This window comes from Rattus norvegicus, chromosome 1 (genome assembly GCF_036323735.1).
Source record: "Rattus norvegicus strain BN/NHsdMcwi chromosome 1, GRCr8, whole genome shotgun sequence".
In the NCBI taxonomy this organism is placed as follows: domain Eukaryota; kingdom Metazoa; phylum Chordata; class Mammalia; order Rodentia; family Muridae; genus Rattus; species Rattus norvegicus.
In genome coordinates this window covers 215,021,201-215,048,284 of record NC_086019.1, presented here as the reverse complement: position 1 = coordinate 215,048,284, position 27,084 = coordinate 215,021,201, and the positions used below count along the sequence as shown (strand labels likewise).

Here is a 27,084-nt window from a genome sequence, read left to right as displayed (position 1 = left end):
GGGATTTGGAGGTGGGACTAGGAGGGACGCAGGCGCTAAGGTAAGCGTTGGGCGAGCCGGAGGAATTGTGGGTAGAGGATTCCGCCCAAAGGCGCGTGTGGAGTGTTCCGCCGCCTATTTTGCAGCGCGGAAAAAGAGGCGCAGGCGCTCTAGGGGAGTGCGGCGGCTGCTACTAGGCGGTTCCTACCCACTGCGGATGAGACGTCATCGTTGGAGGTTTGGCTTCCCGACCGTTACATCTCGACAGTCTGGGTCACAACCACCAAATATATCCACACGTTGACGTGATTTCTTGCCCTTACTCACACTAAGCCCGCGTGTCGATCCATCTCTATGGATCCCGAACCTACTGAACACTCCACCGGCGGCGGCTCGGTTCCCCGCCAGCCGCCCAGCGCGCAGACGGGGCTTGATGTCCAGGTTGTCAGCGCAGCTGGCGACTCAGGTACTGGGCCCTGGGTTGAGCTCGGTTAGATTTTCGCTTCCTTGCATGGAGCCTTTTAGGGAAACACAGTCAGGACTAGATCCCCTGCGTCATTCTGGAGACCGATTTTTTTTTGTTGTTGTTGTTTGTTTGTTTTGCTTTATGGTCTATTTTCGCCATGATCTTGGCCCGGATTGAATGAAGTAGGGCCAGCATTATATGTCACGTATGGAGCATGTTGCATGTTTTTGATTTTAGCAGTGCTATAGTTTAAACCTGCTATGTGCATGTGTAGACAAGTGCTATACTACTGAGTCTGATACCTCTCCACACAGCTGGGCTTACCGTTTAAAGCACCCAATATGAGTTAATATTCCACACTAATAAGAGTTAGGGACAACCCTCATTTTATAAATGGGTGATCTTAGATATAAAGAACTCTGGAGGAAGCAATTCGTAGAAATTACCAGTTGTCTAGGTCGCAGCTATAGACTGGTTATTGAGACTGTGCAGCAGCATCACCTCATTAGTCATACGCATATAATAAATATTTATATGCATAAGCTCGCCTTGTAAGTGATTATTACTACTCTCTTATTAGTTGCTCTCCTGCATGACCTCATTTAATAATCCTACTATTCAAGTTGGAAGATGTTAATGTAAAGTAATGGGTGAAAAACCCAAGGCCCAAAGAGGTTAAGTAATTTGCCGAATCCAGATTTAATTTGTTATCCAGTAACAGTTATCCAGTAATTTGTTATCCAGATTTAACAATATCAGATCCAAGGTGTAAATCCAGGCAGCCTGATTCCAAAGTCAGCACTGGTTACTCTTTCAGAAGACCCTGGTTCAGTTCATAGCTCATAGCCATCTGCAATTCCAGTTCCAGGGGACCAATCCACACTTCTGGCCTCCAAGGGCACCTGGCACATATGTGGTACTCACTTACACACCTAAGTAAATAAACTTAATTAAAAAAAAACAATGCTGGGCATGTTGATACATGCCTGAAGTCCCAGCACTAGGGAGGTAGGGTCCACCAGAGTTTGAGCTCTAATCCAGCCAGGGCTCCAGAGTTGAAACCCTGTCTCAAAAAAAGAAAAAAAATTGTACTTTAGTCTTCATTTTTTGGTTTTTTGAGGCAGGGTTTTCCTGTGTACCCCTCGCTGTCCTGGAACTTGCTTTATAGAGCAGGCTGGCCTCAATCTCACAGAGATCCACCTGCCCTCTTGCCCCGAGTGCTGGGATTGAAGGTGCGCAATGTCACGTCCCACCTTTATTCTTTTTAAAAGGTGGATTCTGTAGCATTTACAGTAGGGGTTGAAGTGATGATTCAGCAATTCAGATCAAATGGTGCTCTTGTAGAAGACCAAAATTTAGTTCCTAGCACCCATGTTGTGTGGCTTCTAGCCACCTGTAACTCCCGCTCAGGGAATCTAACTCTCTTCTGGTCTTCTTGGCCACCTGTACACAAATATTTGTGAAGACACAAACATATACATAAATAAAAATTAAAAAGAAAACAAAAGCAAGCCAAACAAAATTTCATTTTCCAAATGAGAATGATACATATACTTATGTGTGTGTGTGTATATATCTGTATGTTTGTGTGTGTGTGTGTGTGTGCGCGTGCGTGTGTATGTGTATGTGTGTGTATCCAGCAAGACCTGGAGCCAATGGAGTTATTTGTTCTTTAATATGTGGAATAAAATCACATTTTTCATCTTGTATTTGTATTGAGTTGTATTTCAACCTTTAAAAATTATACTTTAACAGCTCATTGGTTCTTTTCTTGTGTGTGTGTGTGTGTGTGTGTGTGTGTGTGTGTGTATGTGGGTTCAGTAGTGTGCATGCTCTAGCATATCTGGAAGTCACAGGTTGACTTTGAGGAGTCCGTTCTGTCCTTACAGTTTGGGTTCCAGGGGTTGAACTCAAGTATTTTTACCCGTGAGCCTTCACACCAGCCCTTGTTTTTTTTTTGTTTTTTGTTTTTTTGTTTGTTTATTATTTTATGTGAGTACACTGTCATTATCTTCAGACACACCAGAAGAGGGCATCAGATTCCATTACAGATGGCTGTGAGCCACCGTGTGGTTGCTGGGAATTGAACTTAGGACCTCTGGAAGAGCAGTCTGTCCTCTTAACCACTGAGCCATCTCTCCCACCTATATTTTTTTTGGTTCTTTTTTTTTTTTTCGGAGCTGGGGACCGAACCCAGGGCCTTGCGCTTCCGAGGTAAGCGCTCTACCACTGAGCTAAATCCCCAGCCCCTCCCACCTATATTTTTGAGTCATGTTCTTATGTACCCCAGGTTGGCCTGGAAGTCCGTATCTAGCCAAGGATGAGTTGACTTTGAACTTTGGATCCTCTTGCCTCTACGCTTTGAGTACTGGGATTGCAGGTGTGTGCTGGGATGCCAGGTTTTATGAGGCAGTGAAGTTCAAACCCAGAACTTTTGTATGCTAGCAAACCCTCTACTAACTGAGCTACATCCCCAGTCTTACCCCGAGTTTGGTTTTGTTTTGTAGGTTTTTGTTTTTGTTTTCTTTTCCACAAACTATCACACTCCAATGTTTGTTCCCTTCTAGTCCATTCTTTACGTTGTAGCTAGAATGTTCAATTCCCAGCATCCACAAGGCAGCTGACAACCATTTGTAACTTCAGTTCCAGGGAATCCGATGCCCTCTTCTGGTCTCTAAGGGCACCAGACGGGCACATAGTACACAGACATCTATGTAAACAAAAACACCCTTGCACATAAATTAAAAACACAACCGTCCAGTTCACTTCTCCCCTTATAGTGTTTCAGTGCCCCTTTGCTATTAAGCCTACAATCCAGTTTGACTAATACTGCTATAAAGAAACATCGCTCCTTGCCTATTTGTTTCTGTTCCACTTTTCTTTCTGTTGCTGTGATAAAATAACCCTGACAAAAAGCAACTTAGTGGAGAGAGAGGTTTATTGTAGCTTACACTTTACAGCTACAGTCCATCACTGTCAGGGAGTCAGCACAAGCTTCTAAAAGCCACGTTACATCCATAGCCAAGAACAAAAAAATGACTGCATCCATGCCCACCTGCTTGTTTACTTGTCCTTAGCTCAAGTTCTCTACTCTTAGCTCAGGACCCACTGTGGAATGAATGACGCCGTATACTTTGTCTTCCTATATCAAATAAGCCTGTGAATCACAGACATGGCTACAGGTCAGCCCAGTGCAGACAGTCCCTCATTGGGACTCTCTTCCCAGGTGATTTAGGTCATGTCCAGTTGGTAGTTAAAGCTGACCATCTGAGTCTTTTTTCAAACATGTAGAGGTTAGAGGGCAACTTTCAGGAGTTGTTTTTCTCTTACTGTGGGTCCCAGAGACAGCACACAGGTCATCACAACATCACAACCAAGTGAGTCTCAGGGACTGACTTAACAGACTTGAAGGCAAGTACCTTTAATTGCTGAGCTGTCTCACCAGTTTGCCCCCTGATCCTGATCCACCACTCTTACCAGCCACGAAAGGCTTGAGATTCGGCCTTATGCAGGACAATTGTCTCCCCATTACCTAGGAGGATGTAAGACACTAATAGAATACAGTATGTAGTTATTAATTTATTACTTCAGCTGCACGAATGATAGATGGGGATCTGGACGATGCCAGACATATAGGCCCATGCATGCTAGGTGGTGCTCACTAAGCAGAGATGTGCACGTACTTTGTTCTTGAGAGCTTGGGCTGGTTTGGAGCTCTGACTCCTCCTGCCTCAACCTCCCTTTATATTTTTGACTGATTTTTTTTTCTTCAGTCTCCTTTGATTCTCTGGCTAGAGTGCTGATGAATGTTTGGTCAAAGAACAACCCTGCCCCCACCTGGTGACAACAGGAAATGTATTTGGAACTGGGAGACCCAAGTGGAGAAGTTCCGTCTGCCCATCTTTGTTTTAGGGACTTGAATGTGTTAAACACACACCATACCACTAAGCCGTAACCCTAACACTATATATTTATCTATTTAACAATTTATTTTTTTCTTTTTTTTTCAGAGCTGGGGACCGAAACCAGGGCCTTGCGCTTGCTAGGCAAGCGCTCTACCACTGAGCTAAATCCCCAACCCCATAATTTATTTTTTAATTTATTTACGTATTCATGTGAGTGGGTGCTATGTAGCAAGGGTGGAGTTCAGGAGGCCATTTTTGAGGGTTGGTTCTCTCCCCACCATGTGAGTCCCAGGGATTAAACTCAGGTCATCATACTTGACGGCAGAGGCTGTTATCTGTTTAGCCATCTCACTGGGCCCTAAGTTAAGGTTTTCTGTCTTTTATTGATCCCTGGGTCCTTGTGTGTGCCTGGCAAGTGCGCCTACCACTACTGAACCACACCCTGGTCTAATGAATAGAGTCATTAATTGATTCTAAAGGTCTATTTTATGTGTGTGGGTAGCTTTGCCTGCATCGCATCAGTGTCGGCACACCATGTGTGTGCTGTGTCCCTGAGACCAGGAGAGGGCATAGGAACTTCTGGGACTGGAATTCTAAGTGGTTGTTGGCTGCCCTGTGAGTGCTGGGAATTGAACCCTGGTTCTGTGGAATAGCAGCCAGTCCTCTTTTTTTTTTAATATTTTATTTATTTAATGGATATGAATACATTGTAGCTGTCTTGAGATACACCAGAATCTGTTACAGATGGTTGTGAGCCACCATGTGGTTGCTGGGAATTGAACTCAGGACTTCTGAAGAGCAGTCAGTGCTCTTAACCACTGAGCCACCTCTCCAGCCCCAGCAGCCAGTCCTCTTAAACCCCGAGCCATCTCTTCTCCCCCACCTCCTACTATTTATTTATTTCTGAGATCATGTTTCCCTCTGTACCCTAGGCTGGCTTAGAACTTGTAATCTCCCTGCCTCAGCCTTCCAAAGTGTTGGATGGCAGATGCTCCTCACACCTAGTTCCCTTCTACTTAGTTTTCTGAGGCTGTTTAAGAATATGGCTATCCTCTATTAATAGCTGGACCCACACATTCTGCCTTTCTTTTTTTTTAAAGGGGACTTTATTTTGCCTTCTAATGCATGTATTTCTTTCTTTTTTTTTTTTTTAAAGACTTATTTCTTTATATGAGTACACTGTCGCTGTCTTCAGACACACCAGAAGAGGGCATCAGATCCCATTACAGATGGTTGTGAGCCACCATGTGGTTGCTGGGAATTGAACTCAGGACCTCTGGAAGAGCAGTCGGGGCTCTTAACCACTGAGCCATCTCTCCAGCCCTCTGCCTTTTTTTTTAAAGATTTATTTTATGTATGTAAGTACACTGTAGCTGTCCTCAGACACACCAGAAGAGGGCATCAGATCCCATTACAGATGGTCGTGAGCCACCATGTGGTTGCTGGGATTTGAACTCAGGACCTCTGGAAGAACAGTCAGTGCTCTTAACCACTGAGCCATCTCTCCAGCCCAAATTCTGCCTTTCATTTCTTCCTTTGTGTGGTCTGTTCAAGACACCCTATGTTACACGGGTGCTTTTTTGCAGGATGCATAAATGATGGTGGTTCTAATGTGGGTCTAGGCTACTAGCTTTTAATACTTCCAGTTCTTTTGGTTTTGCTTCAGCCTGGAAGAACTGTTTCAAGGTTATCAAAGACACTGGGTTGGTGTGATGTTAGGACGTGGTAGACAGTGTTCACCATATGACAGGATGTTCTGGATGTGCTGTACTCAGTGTTTCCAAGTCACTTTGTACTTTGGTTACTTGTGATAAATGTGTTGGTTCATACCCACGGTCTTTGCGTCCTCAGTGGCTCAGCTGTGTCCCTCCCTCTCACACTATCAGCACTACACAGTCATGGTGGTCCGCTTAGCTTCTACATGATGTAAATGCTCCTCTCACTGATATATACTTGCTGACTTCAGTAACTGTCTCCTCTGCGCCTTTTCTTGGGCTTCCGTTCTCGCTATGGCCTCACACAATCTACACATCCCAGCACATCTACTGTATTTACCTCATTTTTGTCTTGAGTGATGTTTGTTTCTGAGTCAGGGTCTTATGTAGCCCAGGCTGGCCTCAAACTTGTAGTGTAGTTGAGGGTTACTTTGAACTTTTCATGCCTCCACTTCCTGAGTGCTGGGATTTTAGGCCTGTGCCTCCTCTGTGCCTGGTTTATGTGGTACTAGGGATAGAACTCAGGGCTTTCAAATGCTAAGCAAACAGTCTAGTGACTGTGCTACATCCCACTTCTTCAATGCCTGTGGTGCTGCAGATTGAACCCTGGGCCTTGCACACGGTAGGCAAGTACCTATCCTCTGAACTCCAGCCCTTTAAGTTTATATTAGTCAGCTGGGTTAGTTGTTGTTTTATATCCCAGATAAGGGAAAGCAGTCTCCTCTAGAGCACTGAGGAATGCTGTCACTTGAGTTAGAGCTTGAATGAGGAAGAGTAACTTAGCAGGAAGAGCCAAACAGCAGAACAGCAGCACACGAGGCATTAAGACTGGAAACACACTATGCTGTGCAATTGGCGGGTGCTGGGAAGCTGCTGTGTCCGGACAGCAGTGGTCAGGAAGGTGGGCTTGGTGGAGACTGCCGGGAGATCTCTAAGATGCTTAGGGATAGATCTCTGCCACTTACATGTGGGGGCTGGGAGATACCATGCTACCTTAAATTTTATTTATTTTGTGGAGGGCAGTGAGCATGTGTGGAGGTCAGAAGAGAGCTTTTGGGAGTCAGTTCTCTTCATTGAGGAGTGAACTCAGGCTGTCAGTCTTGGTGGGTAAGCAACTTTACCAGATGAACATTTTGTTGGTTTGATCCAATAAGCCATCTGGTTTCTAGGGTGCGTTTCATTGAACCCTCTCAAAGACTGCTTCTGCTTCACAGTCCACAAACCTTGAGCTTTCTGGCTGGGTAGAAAGTCCATCTTGGACTTTTCTTATCTGGCATGCCCAGGGCAAGGTAGGACTCTTATCAACTGTGAACACTGGCATGACCCTTAACCTCTACTGACTTTGCTCTTCCTAGGAGCTGGCATGTACCCTTTTCTCTAGTGAGGCTAGGGAGGATCTTTGGGAATTCCAAAGGACAGTGGCAGGTGATGAGACTTTTCATATCCCTTCCTCTCTACTGTTCAGACCTTGGCGTCTGCTTTCTTCCAAATACATAGCAACCTTGGCTGCTGGCCTAGGTGGGGAGAGGGAGAAAGGACCCGTTGTTTTCTTCTGCTTCTCTCTGAAAATAACCAAATTGGCTGTGGTAAGGAACACGAAGTTCCTGAGATTGTTGGCATCACCAAGAGTTGCTGTCCACTGGTCCCTGCTGCGAGCCCAGTCTGCCCCATTTACCCTCCTGGCCAAGGGCCTCTGTGGGTGGGAATTGGAGAATCTTTCAAAGTGTGAGGGATCTAAGCTGCCTCCAGGGCCTAGCATAGTCAACTGATGTAGCCCGGCACACCAGAGGGTTTGAGAGTTACTGCAAGGTGGCTAAGAGTCACAACAGCTTGTATATTAAAAGGGTAGATGCCTCATTACCTTTGGAATGTTTATTACAGCCCCATTAGTCTCTTCTGGATGCCTGACTCCCAGTAATCCAACATTCTCACTAGTAACTAGGGTAGGATGAGAAGGGTAGTGTCCACTTCAACTCTGCAGTTGAATTTTAAAATCAAGAAGAAAGGATTAGAGTTGATTCTATGCAATTTATGAAGGAAAGGATTAAAGTGGGTGCCCAGTAAATAGTTGCTGCCTGAGGAATTAAACTCAAGGAGTCTTAAAGGTGAGTTCGGGTAAGCCTCAAGGGGAGTCCTGGAGCTCAGCTAAGTCCAGAGTCTGAGGAGGTGTGGGTAAAGCAGAAGTGGGAATGTAGTGCCAAGATCTGTGTGAAGTTGGGGAGATCAGATGTTAGCCTGAGCCCGGCCTGGGGCGAAGGGATGATGACGCAGATGGAGGCTGGTGTCATCTTGCAGAGAGAATAGAGGCTTCCTCCGGGAAAGGGCCCGGAGGAGGGCTTTGGGACCTGGTCAGGACACACTCACGTTTGTTATTCTAAGGGTTACTGGCTACAAGGTCAGCTTCCCAGACTCTGGCTGCATTAAGCGTTAGGGATAGACTGGCTCACGTAGCGAGGCTGGAGGTGTGAAAGACTTCTCTGCATCTCTTTAAGAGGCGGATCGGGGCGGAGTCATGGGTCACTTCCCCGCCGCCACGCCCGCCTGGCGGCAGAAGCAGTTAGGGAAGCTAAGCTAACTAGCCTCACGGGACACCTCTCCAAACTAGGCGACCCACTGACTACAGGCCGTGTCCTGTCACCGTTTCTGCAGGTACCATGAGCCAGGACACCGAAGTGGACATGAAAGATGTGGAGCTGAACGAGCTGGAACCGGAGAAGCAGCCTATGAATGCAGCGGACGGGGCGGCAGCCGGGGAGAAGAACGGTCTGGTGAAGATTAAGGTGGCCGAAGACGAGGCGGAAGCCGGGGTCAAGTTCACAGGCTTATCCAAGGAGGAGCTATTGAAGGTAGCTGGCAGCCCGGGCTGGGTGCGCACCCGCTGGGCGCTGCTGCTGCTCTTCTGGCTCGGTTGGCTGGGTATGCTGGCGGGCGCCGTGGTTATCATCGTTCGGGCGCCACGCTGCCGTGAGCTGCCGGTACAGAGATGGTGGCACAAGGGCGCCCTCTACCGCATCGGCGACCTTCAGGCCTTCGTAGGCCCGGAAGCGAGAGGCATAGCTGGTGAGTGTGGGGTGCGCGCCCTCACCCTTCGCCCCCATGTACCCCTTGTTTAAGCGGGCATTCTGCTGCTCTCCTCCTCACCATCACTAGGACTCTGATGGTTCTTCACCGAACCCTATTTTCTGGGACGACTCCCTGGCAAACAATCCTCTCCACTCTTTCTTAAAATTAAAAAAAAAAAAATGAAAAAGAAAAAAAAACAAGCCCTGCTAACCCGACCCCTACTTCTTCCTAAGGGTGCCTGACTCAGCACATCCCCTTTCTCCTCCCCCAACCACGCGGCCCCTGAGCCAGTTCAAACCAGTTTCTGGAGTAATGTGTGAGGTGCCTTGCGTCAGCTACTTGGTCTCGTGATCCAGCCCCCTTCAGAGGGAGTTGGCGAAAGTGGTGGAGAGAATGTGGAGGCTTTTCATGCCCTACTTGTTAACCCAACTCTCTCCTCATCATAGGTCTGAAGAACCATCTGGAGTACTTGAGCACCCTGAAGGTGAAGGGCCTAGTTTTGGGCCCAATTCACAAGAACCAGAAGGATGAAGTCAATGAAACCGACTTGAAACAGATTGATCCCGATTTAGGCTCCCAGGAAGATTTTAAAGACCTTCTACAAAGTGCCAAGAAAAAGAGTAGGTCTCAAGGAAGCAGAAAGGGCTTGGCATTCTGGCCAAGAAACAGGATAGGGCTTTTGTCTGCTTTTCTCCTAACTGGCTTTGTTTTTTTAGGGCAGGCACAGGGGAGATATGCTATGATTCACACTAAACAGTGTGGTTCATTTGTGAGAGTAATTCTTATTTATTTTGGTTTTGAGGCAGGGTCTTACCTTGTAACTGATTGGTTGGCCTGTACCTTACTTACTACCATGACCAGGTTGGATGAGAGTTTACAGGGCTCCACTGGTCCCAAGTGCTAGGCTTAAGTGTGTCACCATGGCTTGATCAAATAAGTGGCTTTTAAATTTCTAAAGTAGTTCCTATATGTGTAAGAGATTCAAATACTGCTTTAACCCAATATAGAGGGCTGAAAGTGTAGCTCAGTTTGTAAGAGTGCTTGCCTAGTGCCCGTGAAGTCCTGAGTTTGAGTCCTCAGTACAGCATAAACAGATGTGGGAGCATGTGCCTATAGTCCTACACTTGGGAAGTAGATGTAGGAGGCTGTTTATCCTCAGGCAGCCAGCCCACATACACAAAACCCTGACTTAAAGGGGGGAAAAACAAGAAAGAAACCAAAACCTCACTATGGAAACATGTTGAAAGACCATACCTTGTTGGGGAGATAACCCCTGGCCCAATAGCACAAAGTTATTTGCTCTACTATAAAAACCTCCGGAGGGGTTTTGTGGGTTTCATTCAGATTTTGTACAAACTATACATAGGTACACTTAGTAACTGTGTGTTGAAGTTCCTTGTTTCCTCTTCTTCCCCTAAAGAATTTCTCTCACCTGGTTATTTTCCTAGGCATTCACATCATTTTGGACCTCACTCCCAACTATAAGGGCCAGAATGCATGGTTCCTCCCTCCTCAGGCTGACATTGTAGCCACCAAAATGAAGGTGAGGTTTTATGATTGGTGGCATATAGATGCTGGGGATTTATTGTGTGGATTTATTCATAGCAAGCCGCGTGCACTCAGCGTGGTTCTCTTCTCATAGTCTCTTCCCATAGCCAGAGGGATATTGTTTCTTTTCTGACTGTTCTGTTCTTTGTGTTTCCGTTACTCTGGAAGCAAGGCTGTGCCAGGAAGGGAATTTCTCAGATGTCAGTTTGGAAGTTTAATTTTTCTTTTTGTGATAGGAAGTCTTTTCTTTCTCTGTGGGAATCCTGACCTGACTGGTTTCCCAGTTTTTGTTTGATGTGTTTGGAACGGAGCCCAGTCTGAAATTATAAGTACTAGAGTCTTATTATGTATCTGGGCTTTTTATCTTGCCCCATATTTTATTATTTTTTTAAAGAGTTAACTCCACTATGAATGCTTTGTAAGGTCTGATTTTATGTGTGTGAGTGTTTGCCTGCATATGTGTTTGTGCATCATGTGCATGCCTGGTACCCCAGGAAGCCAGAGAGGGTGTTGGGTCCCTTGGAGCTGAAGTTACAGACAGTTGTGAGCTGCTATGTAGGTGCTGGGAACTGAACCTGGGTCCTATGTAAAAGTTGCAAGTTTTTAACTCTGCAAAAGCTCTTAACCACTAAGCTCTCTCTCTCGCCCCTGTTCCAAGTATTTTATAGCTATTTCCAAATTTGTTTTGTAAACCCACAAAATACCTGTCATTGCCAGTCTGTTTGTGAAGAAACTGAGATGCAGTCACTTCATGAAGTCTCAAGGAGTCTTCTCTGCTCTTCCTTTCTCTTGAGGTAGTGGCTTAAACTTCATAGCCACCATAATAGGGTAAACCTGATGTCATCCTAGCCTCTGGTACCTACGTTTTAGGACACTGGCAGGTCCAGGATGGACATAACAAAGTAGAGGCAGATGCTGACCCTTTTGGATTCTTAAGTATGTGGGTGAGACGCTCTTGCTAGTTGCTGGGAGATTTGTGTTCTAGAAGTAGTAAGTTGCTGAGGATAACCTTAAACTCCCAGGTGCTGGGATCCTATGCTTGATAGGAAGTTTGTTCAAAGTAGTAGAGAAAGCCCATAGTCCTAGCACTTGAGAGTTGGAGGAGGCAGGAGGATGAGAAGTTAAAGGACAGCCTGTTACGTAGTGAGTTGGAGACTGGTCTGAAGTCAGAAAGAAAAGTTACTTGTGTTATTTTTAGGTGGTAGCCTCAGGTGAAGTTGGGAGAGCATGTGAGACAGGAAGAAAGGGGGTTTGGGGCAGGGTTCTGTGCTTAGTGCCAGTTGAAGTCAGGGCTTTAACCTTCAGGCCTGGGCCTGTTTTACATAGCTGGCCTCTTTTCAGGTGTCTCAACAGCCCTCAGGCTGTGTTTTGAATTTCAAACTTTTCATTCTTGGCCTTGCTCCCACCAGCTCTTGTGGGAGAACATGCTCTCCAAACCTCAGGAAACAGAGAGGAGCAAGTACATTTGCCTTAGGGTCTTGAGTGGTATTTTGGTCCGATTTCTGCTGTACCCCAGTTATAATCCTGGCCATGTCTTCTCTGAGTCTGTTTCTTCGTCTCCAGTCTGAAGGCGTTTTCACTCCACACACTTAAGTGTTAAGGGTTAGAGCTGTGTGTGCTTTTTTTCTCTTGGGTCATTTCTGTAGCTGTTAAAAGTGAAGGTATGTGATTTGCCAAAGGCAAGACAGAATAGAAAAATGCTATTATTACACAGTTGGACGGGGAGCCAAGGGCTAACCTTTGAAACTGGGAGACTGAAACCCTATTTCCTATAGGTCAGAGGGAAATTTGAGGTAGGTGAGGGCTTGCTTGTATGTTGATCTTTCTTCTGTTCTTTTGTCCCCTGTAGGAGGCTCTGAGTTCTTGGTTGCAGGACGGTGTGGATGGTTTCCAAGTTCGGGATGTGGGAAAGCTGGCGGTAAGTGCTTTTTCTGTGTTGAGAGGCAAAAGGCTTTGGTGAGAAGAGTGGGTCTCAGCCAGGGCTAAGTGATGTCCCCCGTTCTGACTCTGCTTTTTTCTACTAGAATGCATCCTTGTACTTGGCTGAGTGGCAGAATATCACCAAGAACTTCAGTGAGGACAGGTAGGTGCCCAACACCCCTGCCTGTCTGAGCCGGTTGTGAGAGCCTCGAGGACCCTTCTCTTTTCCTCTCTCCTGACATTTTCTAATGATCCTCTTATCCTTGCTTTCTGCAGGCTTTTGATTGCAGGGACCGCGTCCTCTGACCTGCAACAAATTGTCAACATACTTGAATCCACCAGCGATCTGCTGCTGACCAGCTCATACCTGTCACAGCCCGTTTTCACTGGGGAGCATGCAGAACTCCTAGTGATTAAGTATTTGAATGCCACTGGCAGCCGCTGGTGCAGCTGGAGTGTAAGTAGCATGCTGGTGGGTTTAAGGGAAGGGGGAAGGTGGTAGATGTATGGTGGACATGCTCAACCTTACGTCTTCCTCCAGGTGTCGCAGGCAGGACTCCTGACATCCTTTATACCGGCTCAGTTTCTCCGACTCTACCAGCTGCTGCTCTTCACTCTGCCAGGAACTCCTGTTTTCAGCTATGGGGATGAGCTTGGCCTTCAGGCAGTTGCCCTTCCTGGACAGGTACCACTTGTCCTTGCCTAGCCCAGTGTGGGAAACAGTGTATCACATTACAGCATCTGTGAGTGGCGACAGACAGACAGTAACCTTGGGGTGGAACTTTGTCGGTCATCTTGTGAGCTATATGGCAAGTGTGTATCTTTTAGGCAGGGCTTTCCTGTTGTTAGCCCCATTTTATAGCCTGGGCTGGCCTCAGACACCATGCAGCCCATTCTGGAATGGAACTCAACTGGGAATACTTGCGTTTCTGGGTGCGGGCGGGGTGTGAGGGTAGCTGCATACACAGGGATCGGAGTACAGGTTTATGGATTAACTTGTTGCCTTGACCCTCTCTGGGTTCTGGGGACCAGACTCAGGTTGTCATTCTGCTTTTACCCATTGAGCCATCTCCCAGACCCCAGGGCCTATTTCTAAAGGTAATGTCTGGTGTCTGAGAAGATGTCCACAACAGTAGACAACATTACTTGATTGGACAGTGGTATTTTGCACCCATTGGCCAGACTTGGAGCCCTCTGGGAACTGAAGCTTAGTGAGAGTCTGAACAAGCAGAGGGTGTGTGCCGTGGTGAGGCGCTGCCACAAAGGCATCCACCAGCAGAAAAAACACAAAATGATGAAATAATCGAGAACGGCAGGAAGGGCAGCGGACCCACCCTTTGTTTTTAAAGTCCCCATTTTCTGTTTGTTAGCCTATGGAGGCTCCATTCATGCTGTGGAATGAGTCTAGCAACTCCCAAACCTCAAGTCCTGTAAGCCTCAACATGACAGTGAAGGTAAGCAGTTCAGGCCTGGCCCTCATGGTGGGCAGGTGCCTTACAGATGTCCAGGGACCCCTCATTCCTTCCCTCTATGTGTGTCTGTCATTTTCAGGGCCAAAATGAAGACCCCGGCTCCCTCCTCACCCAGTTCCGGCGACTGAGTGACCTCCGTGGTAAGGAGCGCTCTCTGTTACACGGTGACTTTGATGCACTGTCTTCCTCATCTGGCCTCTTCTCCTACGTCCGCCACTGGGACCAGAATGAGCGTTACCTGGTGGTGCTCAACTTCCAGGATGTGGGCCTGTCAGCCAGGGTAGGAGCCTCCAACCTCCCTGCTGGCATAAGCCTGCCAGCCAGTGCTAACCTTTTGCTTAGTACTGACAGCACCCGGCTAAGCCGTGAGGAGGGCACCTCCCTGAGCCTGGAAAACCTGAGCCTGAATCCTTATGAGGGCTTGTTGTTACAGTTCCCTTTTGTGGCCTGATCCCTCTACACAGAACCTGCCACCCTTCTTTCCTCTCTCAGGCCTTTGGAATTCTGGTCTTTCTCTCCTTATTTTGTTTTTGTTTTTAAACTTTTGCAGATTACATATGAATTCTTACACTGGGTGTTTTTGTCTTCAAAATAAAAAAAATCACCCCTGCCTCATGAGGTCGTGTCTTTCCTTCTTCCTTTATCATAGAAGGACTTTCTCTTCTTCTTGTTTTATTTTGCTCCCCCTACCCCTGCCATAGTCTCAACCACTTCTATATAGCTATTCCAGCTCTTAAAGTAATCATTTTGAGACCAAGGCTAGAGAAGGGCCCTTCCAAGGTTAACAAGCAAGGTGTCTGGCCTCACTCTGGCCCCAGACTCTTGGGAATTGCCAGCTCTTCTTATCTCTCTTAGCACAGGTTGCCAGCCCATGTGGTCAATTCTCTCATTTTTTGAAGTTTTATTTTGTTTTTTACCAGCTTATCTCTTCAAGGAAAGGGGGTGGGATGAGTTGACTGCACACTGCCAGGGTTTGGGGCTTCCCTTCTTTACTCTTTGGTGAAGCACTTACCAAATGTACGGGACTTGGATCCCCAGCACCATACCCCAACTCTAGAAAAAGCCAACAAGGGGTTGGGGATTTAGCTCAGTGGTAGAGCGCTTGCCTAGGAAGCGCAAGGCCCTGGGTTCGGTCCCCAGCTCCGAAAAAAAGAACCAAAAAAAAAAAAAAAAGAAAGAAAAAGCCAACAAGACAAACCCTTTGCTTCCTTAGTATATGTAATCTCTTGTGTGGAAATGGAGAAGAAATAAGGAATAAATATTTCTGTATGATGGATATGGATAAGTGATCAAAAAGGAACAGGGTATAGAGAGATGACTCAGAGGTTAAGAACATTGGCTGTTCTTGTAGAGGACCCAGTTTCTTTTTTTTTTTTTTTTTTTGGTTCTTTTTTTCGGAGCTGGGGACCGAACCCAGGGCCTTGTGCTTCCTAGGTAAGCGCTCTACCACTGAGCTAAATCCCCAGCCCCGAGGACCCAGTTTCTGTTCCCAGCATCCACATGGTGGCTCACAACCATCATTTATTCCTATTTTTGGGATCAACACCCACTTCTAGTTTTTCAGGCACCAGGCTTGCATGAGGTGCAGGCAAGGCATACATAAATAAGGAAAAACAAAACTAGAAGGATGATTCTGAGAGAGGAGGTTTGGGTGTGAGTTTCGAGGAGGTCTAACGAGAGAGGCGAGTTAACTAGTGCATGTGGCCCAGCGCAAAGTCAAACGATAGGTTATACCATTACAATGCCAAAAGTTAGACATGCGGTGGGTCTGGCGTGGATTTTGGTTATATGAATGGGAACATGGTTGGTGCTCATGAAGGGGGAATAAGTGAGTAAGAAGTGTGTCAGCAAGGGGTGGGCAGATGACAAAGGGCTTCTTTATAAGGCAGTCAGAGGGTACACAGTTTGGTAGGTCATGCAGGGGTTGTGGGAGTGCCCTACCAATAGCAACTGTTTTATTAGTAAAAGGACAGACAACTAGCTGAAGGAAGGAGTACATGGGCAGAGCCTAAGAGGGTAGGAAGGTTTCCCTTATCCCAGGACTGACTACCTTTAGCCGTAAATGGTACCAAGGAAGCAGGAAATCCACTTGAGCCTTAGGAGGCCAGAGTTTTGGATTATCTCAGAGTTTCAATAAAGCCAAGAATGAGGAATGATGAACTTAGTCTCCTGCCTCTACCTGTTAGAATTACAGGCATGCCTCAATCTGCCCGCCTTGTTTCTGGGTTGTTTGGTTTTTTTGAGGGAGTATCTAGCAATGTAGACCGAACTTTCTTCAAATTCATAGAAGTCCTGGCTCAGTCTTCTGAGTATTGGGATTACAGACAGGCATCATCAAGCCCTGTTTTCCTGGCACTTAATCATATCAACTATGTGGCTAACCTAGTTTCCAGCCTGTCTGGAGGCTCTGGAGCAATCCTTTAGAGCCATTTCCCAATGAGGTTGCATACCTCATGTCTTACTCTGGCAGCCTAGCTGATACCCCCCAAAACAACTCCTAAGACAAAACCAGCAGCCTAGAAATTACTGTGAAGCTAAGGACAAAGGCCAGATTTATAAACCAGAGTCTTTCGGACTGTACATAGGGTCAGAGGGAGTGCGATAGGTGTTGAGGGCCTGGAGCAGAGTGACTTCCGACTGGTTTCCGCAGACTTGATGTATGATTAGTGGAGACGGGACGTTGTTGAGGCTGGTTTGGGACTGTAATCAAGGATGTGTCCTAGAGTGGCAATGGACTGGGTAGGTGGTTGTATCATGCATTGATTTTGCAGGCCAATCACAGGACGTTTTTGTCCTTTTGTTGGCTGGTGATTTTTTTTTTTTTTTTTCAGGTGGACCCCATGGTTCTTGGTGTTAGCTTTGGCCTTCAAAACCTTAGGAACAAGAACATGGTGGATATGTTGTCTTTCCTAGCCTTGGGGAAAAAACATGTTGGACCCTGTGTGTAGGCATCCTCTACAACAGGCTGGAGCTTGATATAGCCTGGGCCTCTGAGGGTATTCTGGTGTAGAGGACAGATCCAAGATATTACCCAGCCCTTGTTTCTTCATCTTGCTCAGTGACAGAACCTGACTCCTGCTCTTAAAATATGCACCACCTTTCCTCCCGGCCCCATTTACCCCTGACTTTTGTCTATTCTGGACCTCTTCCTGAGGCTTCCCACCCCTTCCCTCTGTTTACTTTCCCAGATCCTCCCTCCTGATCTTCCCTTTCTCCTCTTTGCTCTTAGTTGTTTTGTTTTTCCTGGGATAAGGCCCAACTCTGTAGCCCTGGCTGGAACTCACACAGATCCTCCTGCTCCCCTTTCCCTCGTGGAACCACCAAGCCTAGCACGCATGGGTTCAGTTTTGACTCCGATTTTACCGTCAAGTCTTAGGGTATTCTCCTCTGCGTAATTTTAAAGTTTTTCTTTTTATGTGTGTACTTTATGGACTGAAGAGGTATGTTAGCGAGTGAGGGCACTTTCTGCTCTTGTAGAAGACTTGGGTTCAGTTTCTAGCATCCTAATGGTGGCTTCACCCACAGCTCCAGGTCCAGGGGATCCAGTGTTCTCTTCTGACCTCTACAGGCACCAGGCACATATGCAGTACACGATATATAAAAGTAGGTAGACAGTCATACACATAACAAAAATAAATAAATCTTAAAAGTCTATGTTCTTCGGGGTTGGCACGATGGCTCATCGGTTAAAAGTACGAGCTACTATTCTAGATGACCAGGTTTGATTCCCAGCGCCCACATGGCCACTCATAATCATCTGTAATTCTAATTTCAGGAGATCCAATGCCCCTCCCAGCTTCCAGGGGCAGCAGCCACACGTGTGGCGCATAGATATACATGCAGTCAAAGCATCATACTCATAAAAAGTAATAAAAATTTAAACAACAGATAATAGATATGAAGCGAAACAAGGTGAGACCTAGTTTTGCTCCTTACAGCTACCATGGTGCAGGGAAACTTCAGAAACTGAGTTTGTCTGGCAGGGTCCTGGCAACAGTCTGCCTCCAGGTCTTTGTGTTGTGGGAATATAAGTGGGAACTCACTCCCCGTCCCCGAAATCTGCCAGTTCTGAACCCTGGCATATGCAATCATCTTGAAAGCCAAGCACAGCCTGGTCTGCTTAGTCTTTAGCTAGGAGACCATGTGGAATACCAAGTTCTGTAAGATTGAGCATCAAAACTGAAAAAAGCTGCTGCATGAGGTGGCTCAAGGCTTTGAAGCCAGCATTCCAGAGGTAGGGGCAGGTGGATCTATATAGGTCAGAGGACAACTTTCAAGAGCCAATTCTCTTTCTACCACATGGGTTTCAGGGATTGAACTCAGGTCATTAGGGTGGTCAAGCAAGCACCTTTGCCTGCCGTGCCATCTTCTTGGCCTAAGATTAAAAGTAAATTACTTAGCGGTGCTAGGGATCGGATGTAGGGCCTTGTGTATAGCAGGTCAATGCCGTAGCACTGGGCTACATTCTCAGTCCTTGGATAGACTTAAGTGGGGTGGGCTGGCTATAAGGGGAGCTGGGCAGGCTGGGCCATTAGCTGATTAGGGGAGGCAAGGGAATGAACGGCAGGAAGGGGATCAGCTCCTTGGTGGTATTCTGGGTTTAGGTTCTCTAGGACCTGCAGATGGAGGTTTCGAGCAGGGAAGAATACAGCTCAGTATGGGGCAAGATCTAAGATCACTTGAGGTATAGATGAGGTGTGTAGGAAGGTATTGCTGAAAGAATAGAAGAAGGGAAGAGAAAGGCAGGAGGGGTAGGTTGGAGCCAAAGGTTGAGCATATTTACAGGACGAACAGCGGAAGAGACTCTAACAAAGGAAGAGCAGAAGCAAACTGAGCCCCAGGCACAAAGATAAGGCGGCAAGAAGGTGCCGGGTAGATGTCAGAGAAAGACAGTGTCTTTCAGATTGGTGAATAAGGTATTACTGGTGGTCTATAGGGGAACTTCTGTGGAGCTTCCTCGAGAGAGTGGGAAAGTAGAGCCTTCTCATTGCACAGGTTTCTAGATAGTTTCAAGTTGTGCCCATGGTTGTCTCAAGTACCAAAAGAACTTATCGGAAGGCTTTCAGGAAATGCCAGAAGAAAGCAGGATCAGACTCAGGAAATGGGCAGGAAGCAAGCGCCAAGAAAGCAGGAAGTTCGATTGTCTTTTAACTGGAACTGCCTGGGATGCTGCCACAGGGGACATACTGCCAAGATCGTGTGGTTGGGCACAAAAAGCACAATGCACAAAAGCATAGTCTCCCTGGGTGGGGTGTGGGTGGTGTTGGAATTTACAATGTGTTCTGCTTGAATGGCCCTGGTATGTCCTGAGTCTCAGGACTAAGAGGGTTATTATGTTTTAAGTGCTCTTTATTTTAAAAAAATTTTTTAAAATAGGGCCCGGAGAGATGACTTAGCCATGAAATAAGCCAGGCATTTTGCTCTCCAGCTTCAAGGAGAGAGGGAAGAGGAGTGCTGCTGTTTGCTGGCTTCCCCCAGGCAAGAAAGCACGAGCCCCAGGTTCAGGGAGAGACACTGTGATAGAGGAGAGTGCTCAAAGCCCTCTTTCAGTCTGCACTCACAGCATCCAGCACCTACCCTCCCACACAGATGCACAAGTAAGTAAATATTTTAAAGAATGAGGTCAAGACGGGGGAGCAGGCTCAGTAGGTGAATGGCCCTCCTGCTGAGCCTGTTGTCCTGCGTTTGACCCCCGGAGACCCACAGGCTGACTCCTCCACTTTGTTTGGTTTGGTGATCCCCATAAGTAAATGTAACAAGGAGTAAAAGAAACTTTTTCTTTCTTTTTTAAAAAGACATGGTTTCTCTGTGTAGCCCTGGCTCTATTGGAACTCACTCTAGACTATGTGGGCCTCAAACTCAGAGGCTACTAGCCGCTGCCTCCTGAGTGCTGGGATTAAAGGGATTACTGTTCAGCAAGAAGTAAAAAACATAAATTAGTATACATTGTACTAGGTTTCATTATGTATTTTCAAACAAAATTTGTTTTTAATCTAGTCTCCTCCTGGTTTCTCCTGTCATCTCTGTGACCCAGTCTTTGCCCTTTTACCCCTGCATGGCCTCCTTTGTCACGAGTCCTCGATGTTTGCTTGCCTGCTTCCTTCCTTTCTTTCTCTCTTTTGTTTGTTTTTTAGGACAAAGTCTCTGAGTGGCCCAGATTGTCCTGGAACTCACTATATTGTGTAGAGCAGACCAGGCTGATCTTAAACTCACAGAGAGCTGCCTGTCTCTGCTTCCTTAATGCTAGGATTAAAGCTGTGCTGGCGGGCCTAGCTCCTTTTTCTTAAAACATATGATTGTGGGGCTGGAGAGATGGCTCAGTGGTCAAGAGCACTGCCTGCTCTTCCAGAGGTCCTGAGTTCAATTCCCAGTAACCACATGGTGGCTCCCAACCATCTGTAATGGGATCTTGTATGTCTGAAGACAACTACAGTGTACTCATATACATAAAATAAATAAATCTTTCATTAAAAACATATGATTGTGTATGTGTATGATGTGTGTGTGCTCCACACCACAGTTTGCACATGGAGTCAGAGGACAGCTTTGTGTGGTCCTCTCCCTATGTGGGTTCTGGGGATAGAACTCAGGTCTTCAGGTTTATACAGTAAGCACCTCTACTCCTGAGCCATCTTTCTGGTCTATCAACAGTCTTTCCTCCTACTCTGTGGTCTCCATTCCAATATTATAGCCTGTGACCCCACTCATTCTCAAAAATACATCTCTATAAACACTGCAAGCTAGGATCTACATATTGAAAAGAACATGCAGTTTTTATCTTCCAGAATCTGGATTAAAGAGCGTGTATTAGTCAGGGTTCTCTAAGGGAACAGAACAGATAGGATGAATTTAAATATATTAAAAGTGTTTATCAGTGTGACTAGGGGCTGGGCTTTGGCTAGTTCCATGTCTGGGAAGACACTGGGAAGTCAGGAATCTGATAGTTGGCTGGTTCTTGAGGCTGGGTGTAATCCTCGTGATCCAAGACAGCCACACTGAGTTCCAGGACAGCCAGGGTTACTGAGAGACCCTTTCTTTTTTTTTTTTTTTTTTTTTTTTTTAGAGTTTTTTTTTTTTTTGAGCTGGGGACCGAACCCAGGGCTTTGCGCTTCCTAGGTAAGTGCTCTACCACTGAGCTAAATCCCCAGCCCCGAGAGACCCTTTCTTAAAAAACAAGACACACACACACACACACACACACACACACACACACACACACACACACACAGAGAGAGAGAGAGAGAGAGAGAGAGAGAGAGAGAGAGAGAGAGAGACAGTCAGACAAACAGACACAGAAGGAAAGGAAGAATAAGGCTTTTGGTTGGAAAAGAGAGAAAATGGATTTGCCACCTAACGAGGAAGGCTGCAGATGGACCTGGTGTGAAGGGGGGAGACAGTGTAAGTGGAAACATGATATGTGAATTGGAGGGACAGGGGTTGGAGGCCTGAAACTGTGGTCATGTGTCTCGTTGGTATTCAGGGCAGAAGAGGCCAGGGAAGGGAAGAGAGCCACGTGTAAGCTCGTTTGGAGACCAGGAAGGAGGGGCAGTGACTTAGCTGGGTTGGTCTGATCCTATGGACCAAGAGAGCAGAAGTGATTGTGTCATGTTACGAGGAGCCAATAAGAAGAGAGGGAATTGCTCATGGGTTTATCAGGACAGAGGTCTTTGGTGACCTTGACAAGAGGAGTTTTTATTTTCACTTATTTATGTGTACCTCTGGCTGGCCTGGAACTTACTATGTAGACCAAGCCTGCCTCCTTCTCTTGAGCGCTGAGATCAAAGCCACAGGAAGACAAGCCCTGCCCTGTATGCAAGGGTTGCTTTCATTGCAGTGGGGCAAAAGTGGTCCAGGAGGGGATGTGAGGAGAACATTTGGAGTTAGTGGCTAAAATGGTGCTGTAAAGGAAGAGAGAGAAGCAAAGTAGCAAGATAGGGAACAACAAATTGACCTTTTGTCTTTTTAAAATTGTTTTTGTAAAAACATATTTTTAGATTTATTTTATATGTATGAGTATTTTACGTGCATGTATGTCTGTGTACTATATGTGTGTGCGATGCCTGTGGAGGTCAGAAGAGGGTGTCAGTATTACATGGTAATTCCACAAGAGAACATGTGGACTCTCTTACAGCTGAATAGGAAGTCTGTATTGCTGGCTGCCAACTGCATGAGGAACTTGCCCAAATCATGCAGCCCTAAGCTTTTCCATTCTTTGTGTCGGTGACACACTTTGGTTAGCAAGAACGGTTAGTAAGAAGCAATACTACAGCAGTCAAAAAGCAAGATGAATATGTTTAGAGACTTTCCTGAACATAGGAACTACAGACTCGATCTTTGACGGACTGGGTATTTGTTTTGTTTTGACAGGTGTTCAGGCCTCTCTGCTGGGCTCTAAGGTCAGAATGGTGCCTCTAAAATGGTGTCAGTGGTGCTAAGATCTTGGGGCCTGTTACATTCCTGACTGGTCCTATGGGGAAGACGTTATATAGCTCCCCTCAGCATTAACAACAGAATTTAGGCAGTTGAACAAGCAGGGTCTTATAGTGAGAGCTAAGAGCAAGAGGATTAATGGCCCAGCCATGGCCATAAATAGAGTAGTTAACAAGACAGACTAGGAGAACACATTTTGATGCTAGTTGTTAGATCTTTGACTTTTATTTTAAGGTCATTTTTGACCATGGCTAAACATTCTCTAATTACCTCTGGACTGGCTGGCCTGGAAGCAGCAAGTTTCTCTTATTTCTATATAGAGAGCTTCTTGTTTCATGAACCCGCATCATTAAAACTTCTGGGGAGTATCTTGGTGACATTAAGCAGGCACCATTGCCTTGGAAGTTCCCCAATGCTAACTTGGTTTGGTCTCATTTACAGCTTAATGTTCGAAGTGAAGCTTATTGCTTGATTAGTTCCAGTTCCAGTGAGTATTTGGGGTTCAGACATAGCCAGCCATCCTGACCTATGCCTGGTTAAGAATGGCTAAGGATCTGATAAACTCTTTTTAGCATTCCACATTGAGGGGTTGGCTTCCTGGGGTTTGCCACCTTAGTAGACTGACTATGAGCTCACTGGCTCTGTTCTTTTTTATTTATTATACCAAAGGTTCTGGCTCGGGGGGTTGGGAACTTTCCCATGGGAGACAAAGAAGACAAAATTGAACAGTTATAATCACAGGGCCTGTGTCAGTCTTATATTTAGGGGAGGAGTTTCTTTTCTTTTTTTTTTTTTTTTGGTTCTGTTTTTTGGAGCTGGGGACCGAACCCAGGGCCTTGCGCTTCCTAGGCAAGCGCTCTACCACTGAGCTAAATCCCCAACCCCGGGAGGAGTTTCAATAACTCATCTGTTAATTGTCTCCTGAAGTCTCCTTCAGCTGGGATCAGTGGATCTGTGGGTAACACTGGTGACTTTCATTGCTATGGAGGTGGTGAATACCACAGGGTCTGGATCTTTCCACACTGGCTCCAGTTTCTGGTTGGGATCCCCTTTACCCACACAAGATCACCAAGCTGGAACTTGTGGGCAGGCTCAGATATGGGCAAGGGTGTAGCCTTACAAATAGTCTTCTGAATCTGATGCAGGGCCTGTATGGACTTGGGGAGGGAGTGGCCAGTAATTTCTGTCTTATGAACATCTCTGAGTTTAGGGAAGAGTGGGAGGTCCCCCAAGCATAATTTCAAGTGCCATGAAGCCTTCCTGGTATGGGGTGAACCTGGCCTTAAGGAGGGCAAAAAGTAGAATCGGCTCAATTTTTGCCGGTCACAAGGACATATTAAAGTCTCCTTCAAGGTCTTATTCATCGTTTTCTACTTATCTTGAGCTTTGTGGCCTATAGGCACAATGTAGTTTTTTGATCAACATTTAAGACTTTTGCCAGATTTGGGGAAACTTTGGCCATGAAGCCTGGACTGTTGTCGGACCCCAGGGAAAGGGACAACTAAAATATAGGAATTAACTCTCGGAGAAGTTTCTTGATGACCGTGAAGCTATCTCCATTTGAACGGGATGGGCTTCCATCCTTCCAGGGATGGTATCTATGAAATTATCCAATACTTATACTCCAGGGGTTTTATCTCTGTAAAGTTCGTTTTCCCATGTTCTCTGGGGGTGTTTCTTTGGGTGTGGATTCCTTCTGGAACCTTTTTTTTTCTCCTTGGGGGTTTAGTTGTACACAAGTGGTATCTGGAAACAATGTCTTTGGTAAGATTGCCTAGTTGAAGGCTGTAATATCTAGGCCTGAGTAATGCATTAGCATTAGTTGTCCCCAGATGGATGGTCTGATGGAGTTTGGTGACTGTGTCTTCTGACAATGGCAGGGAATAGGAGTCTCTTGTACAGTAAGAACCATCACCCACTTGCCTCCTGTTTCATAGCTTCCCCTTTTGTCCACTTTGTTTTTTCCTGTGCGCAGGTTGAGTACTGGAGCAAGTCAGGTTCAGGCAGGTGACCCAGAACTGGAGAGGCCCTACTGGCTCCCAAGTCTGCTCCCATTTCTTTGAGCCTCTGGGGAATCCCCTTCTTGATGGCCTTTGCAGTGGATAGTGGCTACGTTTTTAGCAGCCATATGACCTTAGTCCCCTTTCTTGATAGACGTGGGCTATGGTAAATGCATCCTGATTCTACACAGTGACGACTTTGCCATTCTACCAGTGAAGTACCCGACATAACATCAGTAACTCAGCCCCTTGTGTTGAAGTCCCTTAGCTGGGGGTCTGGGCCCATACTGTCCTGTATGTCCTGTATGTGATAACTGTGGCTCCGGCCTACTTGATTTCAACTGAAGCAAAGCTGTCCACATCAGCATAGTGGGACATCTGTAGTCAGGTCTGATGGACTGAACTGCACCCTTCCCCTCGGCGGCCATGGAGAGGCTGTCTTGTGTTGGGTTATTCTCTGGCAGCATGCTGGCTGGCTTGGTGGCTGAAGTTTTACAGAACTAGATGAGAGGCTGGTTCAGGAGAAGTGCTTGACATCCACCTCTCTGGGGTCCCCCTCAGGAGGGCCACTACATAGTTCCTGGCCCAAAGTCAGTTTGTCAGCTCCTTTTACAGGCATGGCTGTCGTGACAACTGCATGCATACAAGCTGGCCAAACTGGCAGAAGCAGGGTCACCCCCTTGGGATAGGTAGGCCACTGGATTCTCCCAGGGTCCCAGTGCCTAGGCAAGGACCCCCCTTTCCAATTCTTTACAGAGGGCAGGGCAATCTTCCCTCCACTTTCCCCAGTGTCTCTGCTTCACCCTCTGGCATCTCTTTTATTGGTTTCCCTGAGTGCCGCCATATGCTCAGGTCAATCTTTTGCTTTGCTTCGCTTCTTCAGAGTCATGGTTATTGTAAACCTTTGGAGCAGCCTCCAACTATTGGGATCTATTCATACCCTCAAACCCTTCTAACATCTGAAGTTTCTTTCTAATATCTGAGGCCGAGTGCATAACAAAACCAATAATGATTGATGCTCGCTGTTTTTTGTTGTTTTTTTTTTTTTTGTTTGTTTGTTTTGTTTTGCTTTGTTTTGGCACATCTGGGTCCATAAGGACAAATACCCAGCAAACCTTGCAGAGGTGCTCCAGGAACCCAGCAGGCAATTCTTGGGGCTCTTGTATTACCTTGTTCACCTAAGACAGACTGGTATGTTTTCTAGCAGCTCTCTCCAATCATCCTAACAGCCTGGAGAAGAGCTCCTTGTCCAGAGCCTCCTTACCTTGCTCGGTGTTAGGATCTCAGTCAGGTTGTGGTGTGTGTGTGTGTGTGTGTGTGATGTGTGTGGTGTGAGTGTGTGTGTGATGTGTGTGGTGTGAGTGTGTGTGTGGTGTGAGTGTGTGTGTGGTGTGAGTGTGTGTGTGGTGTGAGTGTGTGTGTGGTGTGAGTGTGTGTGTGGTGTGAGTGTGTGTGGTGTGAGTGTGTGTGTGTGTGGTGTATGTGTGTGGTATGTGTGTGTGGTATGTGAGTGTGTGTGTGTGATGTGTGTTGTGTGTGTGTGTGTGTGAGAGAGAGAGAAAGAGAGAGAGAGAGTGTGTGTGTGGTATGTGTGTGGTATGTGAGTATGTGTGTGTGGTGTGTGAGTGTGGTGTGTGATGTGTGTGTGTATGTGTGTGTAGTGTGTGGTATGTGTGTTGTGTGTGTGTGTGTGTGTGTGTGTGTGTGTGTGTGTGTGTGTGATCTGCTTTATTTGGGTCTACTGTCCAGCAGCCATTCCCCACCAGGCCTGAGGGAGGGTGGCCCACCTACTTTCAAGCTTGTTAATTCTACCTCAGCTTGCAGCTAGGAGCTGTTGACAGTCATCCCAGGTTGGTGTGAAAGATTTTCTCAAAAGGTTAATGAGAGCCTGAGGTTTTTCAGAGAATGGTGGTTTCCGAGTTTTCAAATGATACATATCACAGGTTGAGAAGGAGACATAACCTATGCGAGGGGAAGGAGATGAACCTCTGGGATGGAGATGGTGTTTGCCTCCATTTATAAGCACACCAGTGGTAAGAAGATAGATGGTGGGAGGGTCTTTCTGGGTGCTGTGAACGGCTGGAGGCCTGAGGTGAGAGGCTGGGCCCCTTCCCACTTCCACATAGGGACTTGGACTGTGGGGTGGGGAGACAAGGGAAGAGAACAGTGTCAGTCTCACTCTTGGGACTGGAGGACTGCCCCCAGGGTAGAGGCAAGGCTGACCAGAGCAGTTCTAGGAAGCAGAGCAAGGACAAGGACCAAGACAGCAAGCAATGAAGCAGTTAGAGAGCAAGAAAGGAAGATGGAGCTCTCTGGTGGAGGGGAGAGGGAGCTCGAGGTAAAAGAGACTACCTCACCTCACCCCCAACACAGCCTGGGGAATTATTTTCTCCTCCTGAAGAAAGACCAGGGACGACACTGAAACATATGGAGGGGGACCGTCAGAAATTGGACAGGATAGCCTGGGTCTCCAGTCACCACATACCAGATGTCCTAAACTGCCTGGGGACCCAGAGACCTGTCAGTGGCCTACCCAATCCAAAAGAGGGCCAATCTACTTCACAGAAGGTCTGGAGTTTCCTGGGT

At 46.6% G+C, this 27,084-nt stretch overlaps 1 protein-coding gene across 3 annotated transcripts; it reads left to right on the top strand.

Annotated features, from left to right (window-relative positions):
- Positions 1 to 220: 220 nt before the first annotated feature.
- Slc3a2 (solute carrier family 3 member 2) lies at positions 221 to 14,684 on the top strand. Of its 3 annotated transcripts, none has more exons than NM_019283.3 (10): positions 221 to 445; positions 8,715 to 9,125; positions 9,575 to 9,748; positions 10,577 to 10,671; positions 12,526 to 12,594; positions 12,701 to 12,759; positions 12,873 to 13,053; positions 13,138 to 13,281; positions 13,967 to 14,050; positions 14,148 to 14,684. In NM_019283.3, exons 1-10 carry the CDS (start codon positions 334 to 336, stop codon positions 14,517 to 14,519), a joined length of 1,701 nt encoding a protein of 566 aa, NP_062156.2. In that variant the 5' UTR covers positions 221 to 333; the 3' UTR covers positions 14,520 to 14,684. The 3 variants fall into 3 exon arrangements, with proteins under 3 accessions (NP_062156.2, XP_038944421.1, NP_001258018.1); XM_039088493.2 differs by lacking the exon at positions 221 to 445 and adding an exon at positions 8,377 to 8,460 and having other exon boundaries at positions 14,148 to 14,683; NM_001271089.2 differs by lacking the exon at positions 221 to 445 and having other exon boundaries at positions 8,615 to 9,125.
- The last annotated feature ends 12,400 nt before the right edge of the window (positions 14,685 to 27,084 follow it).

Excerpts from the sequence above, each read along its gene's own strand:
- Slc3a2 (NM_019283.3), top strand. The coding sequence starts at position 334 with ATGGATCCCGAACCTACTGAACACTCCACCGGCGGCGGCTCGGTTCCC. Across the intron at positions 13,054-13,137 it reads GCCGCTGGTGCAGCTGGAGT|GTGTCGCAGGCAGGACTCCT; the intron begins GTAAGTAGCATG and ends GTCTTCCTCCAG. Across the intron at positions 14,051-14,147 it reads GCCTCAACATGACAGTGAAG|GGCCAAAATGAAGACCCCGG; the intron begins GTAAGCAGTTCA and ends TGTCATTTTCAG.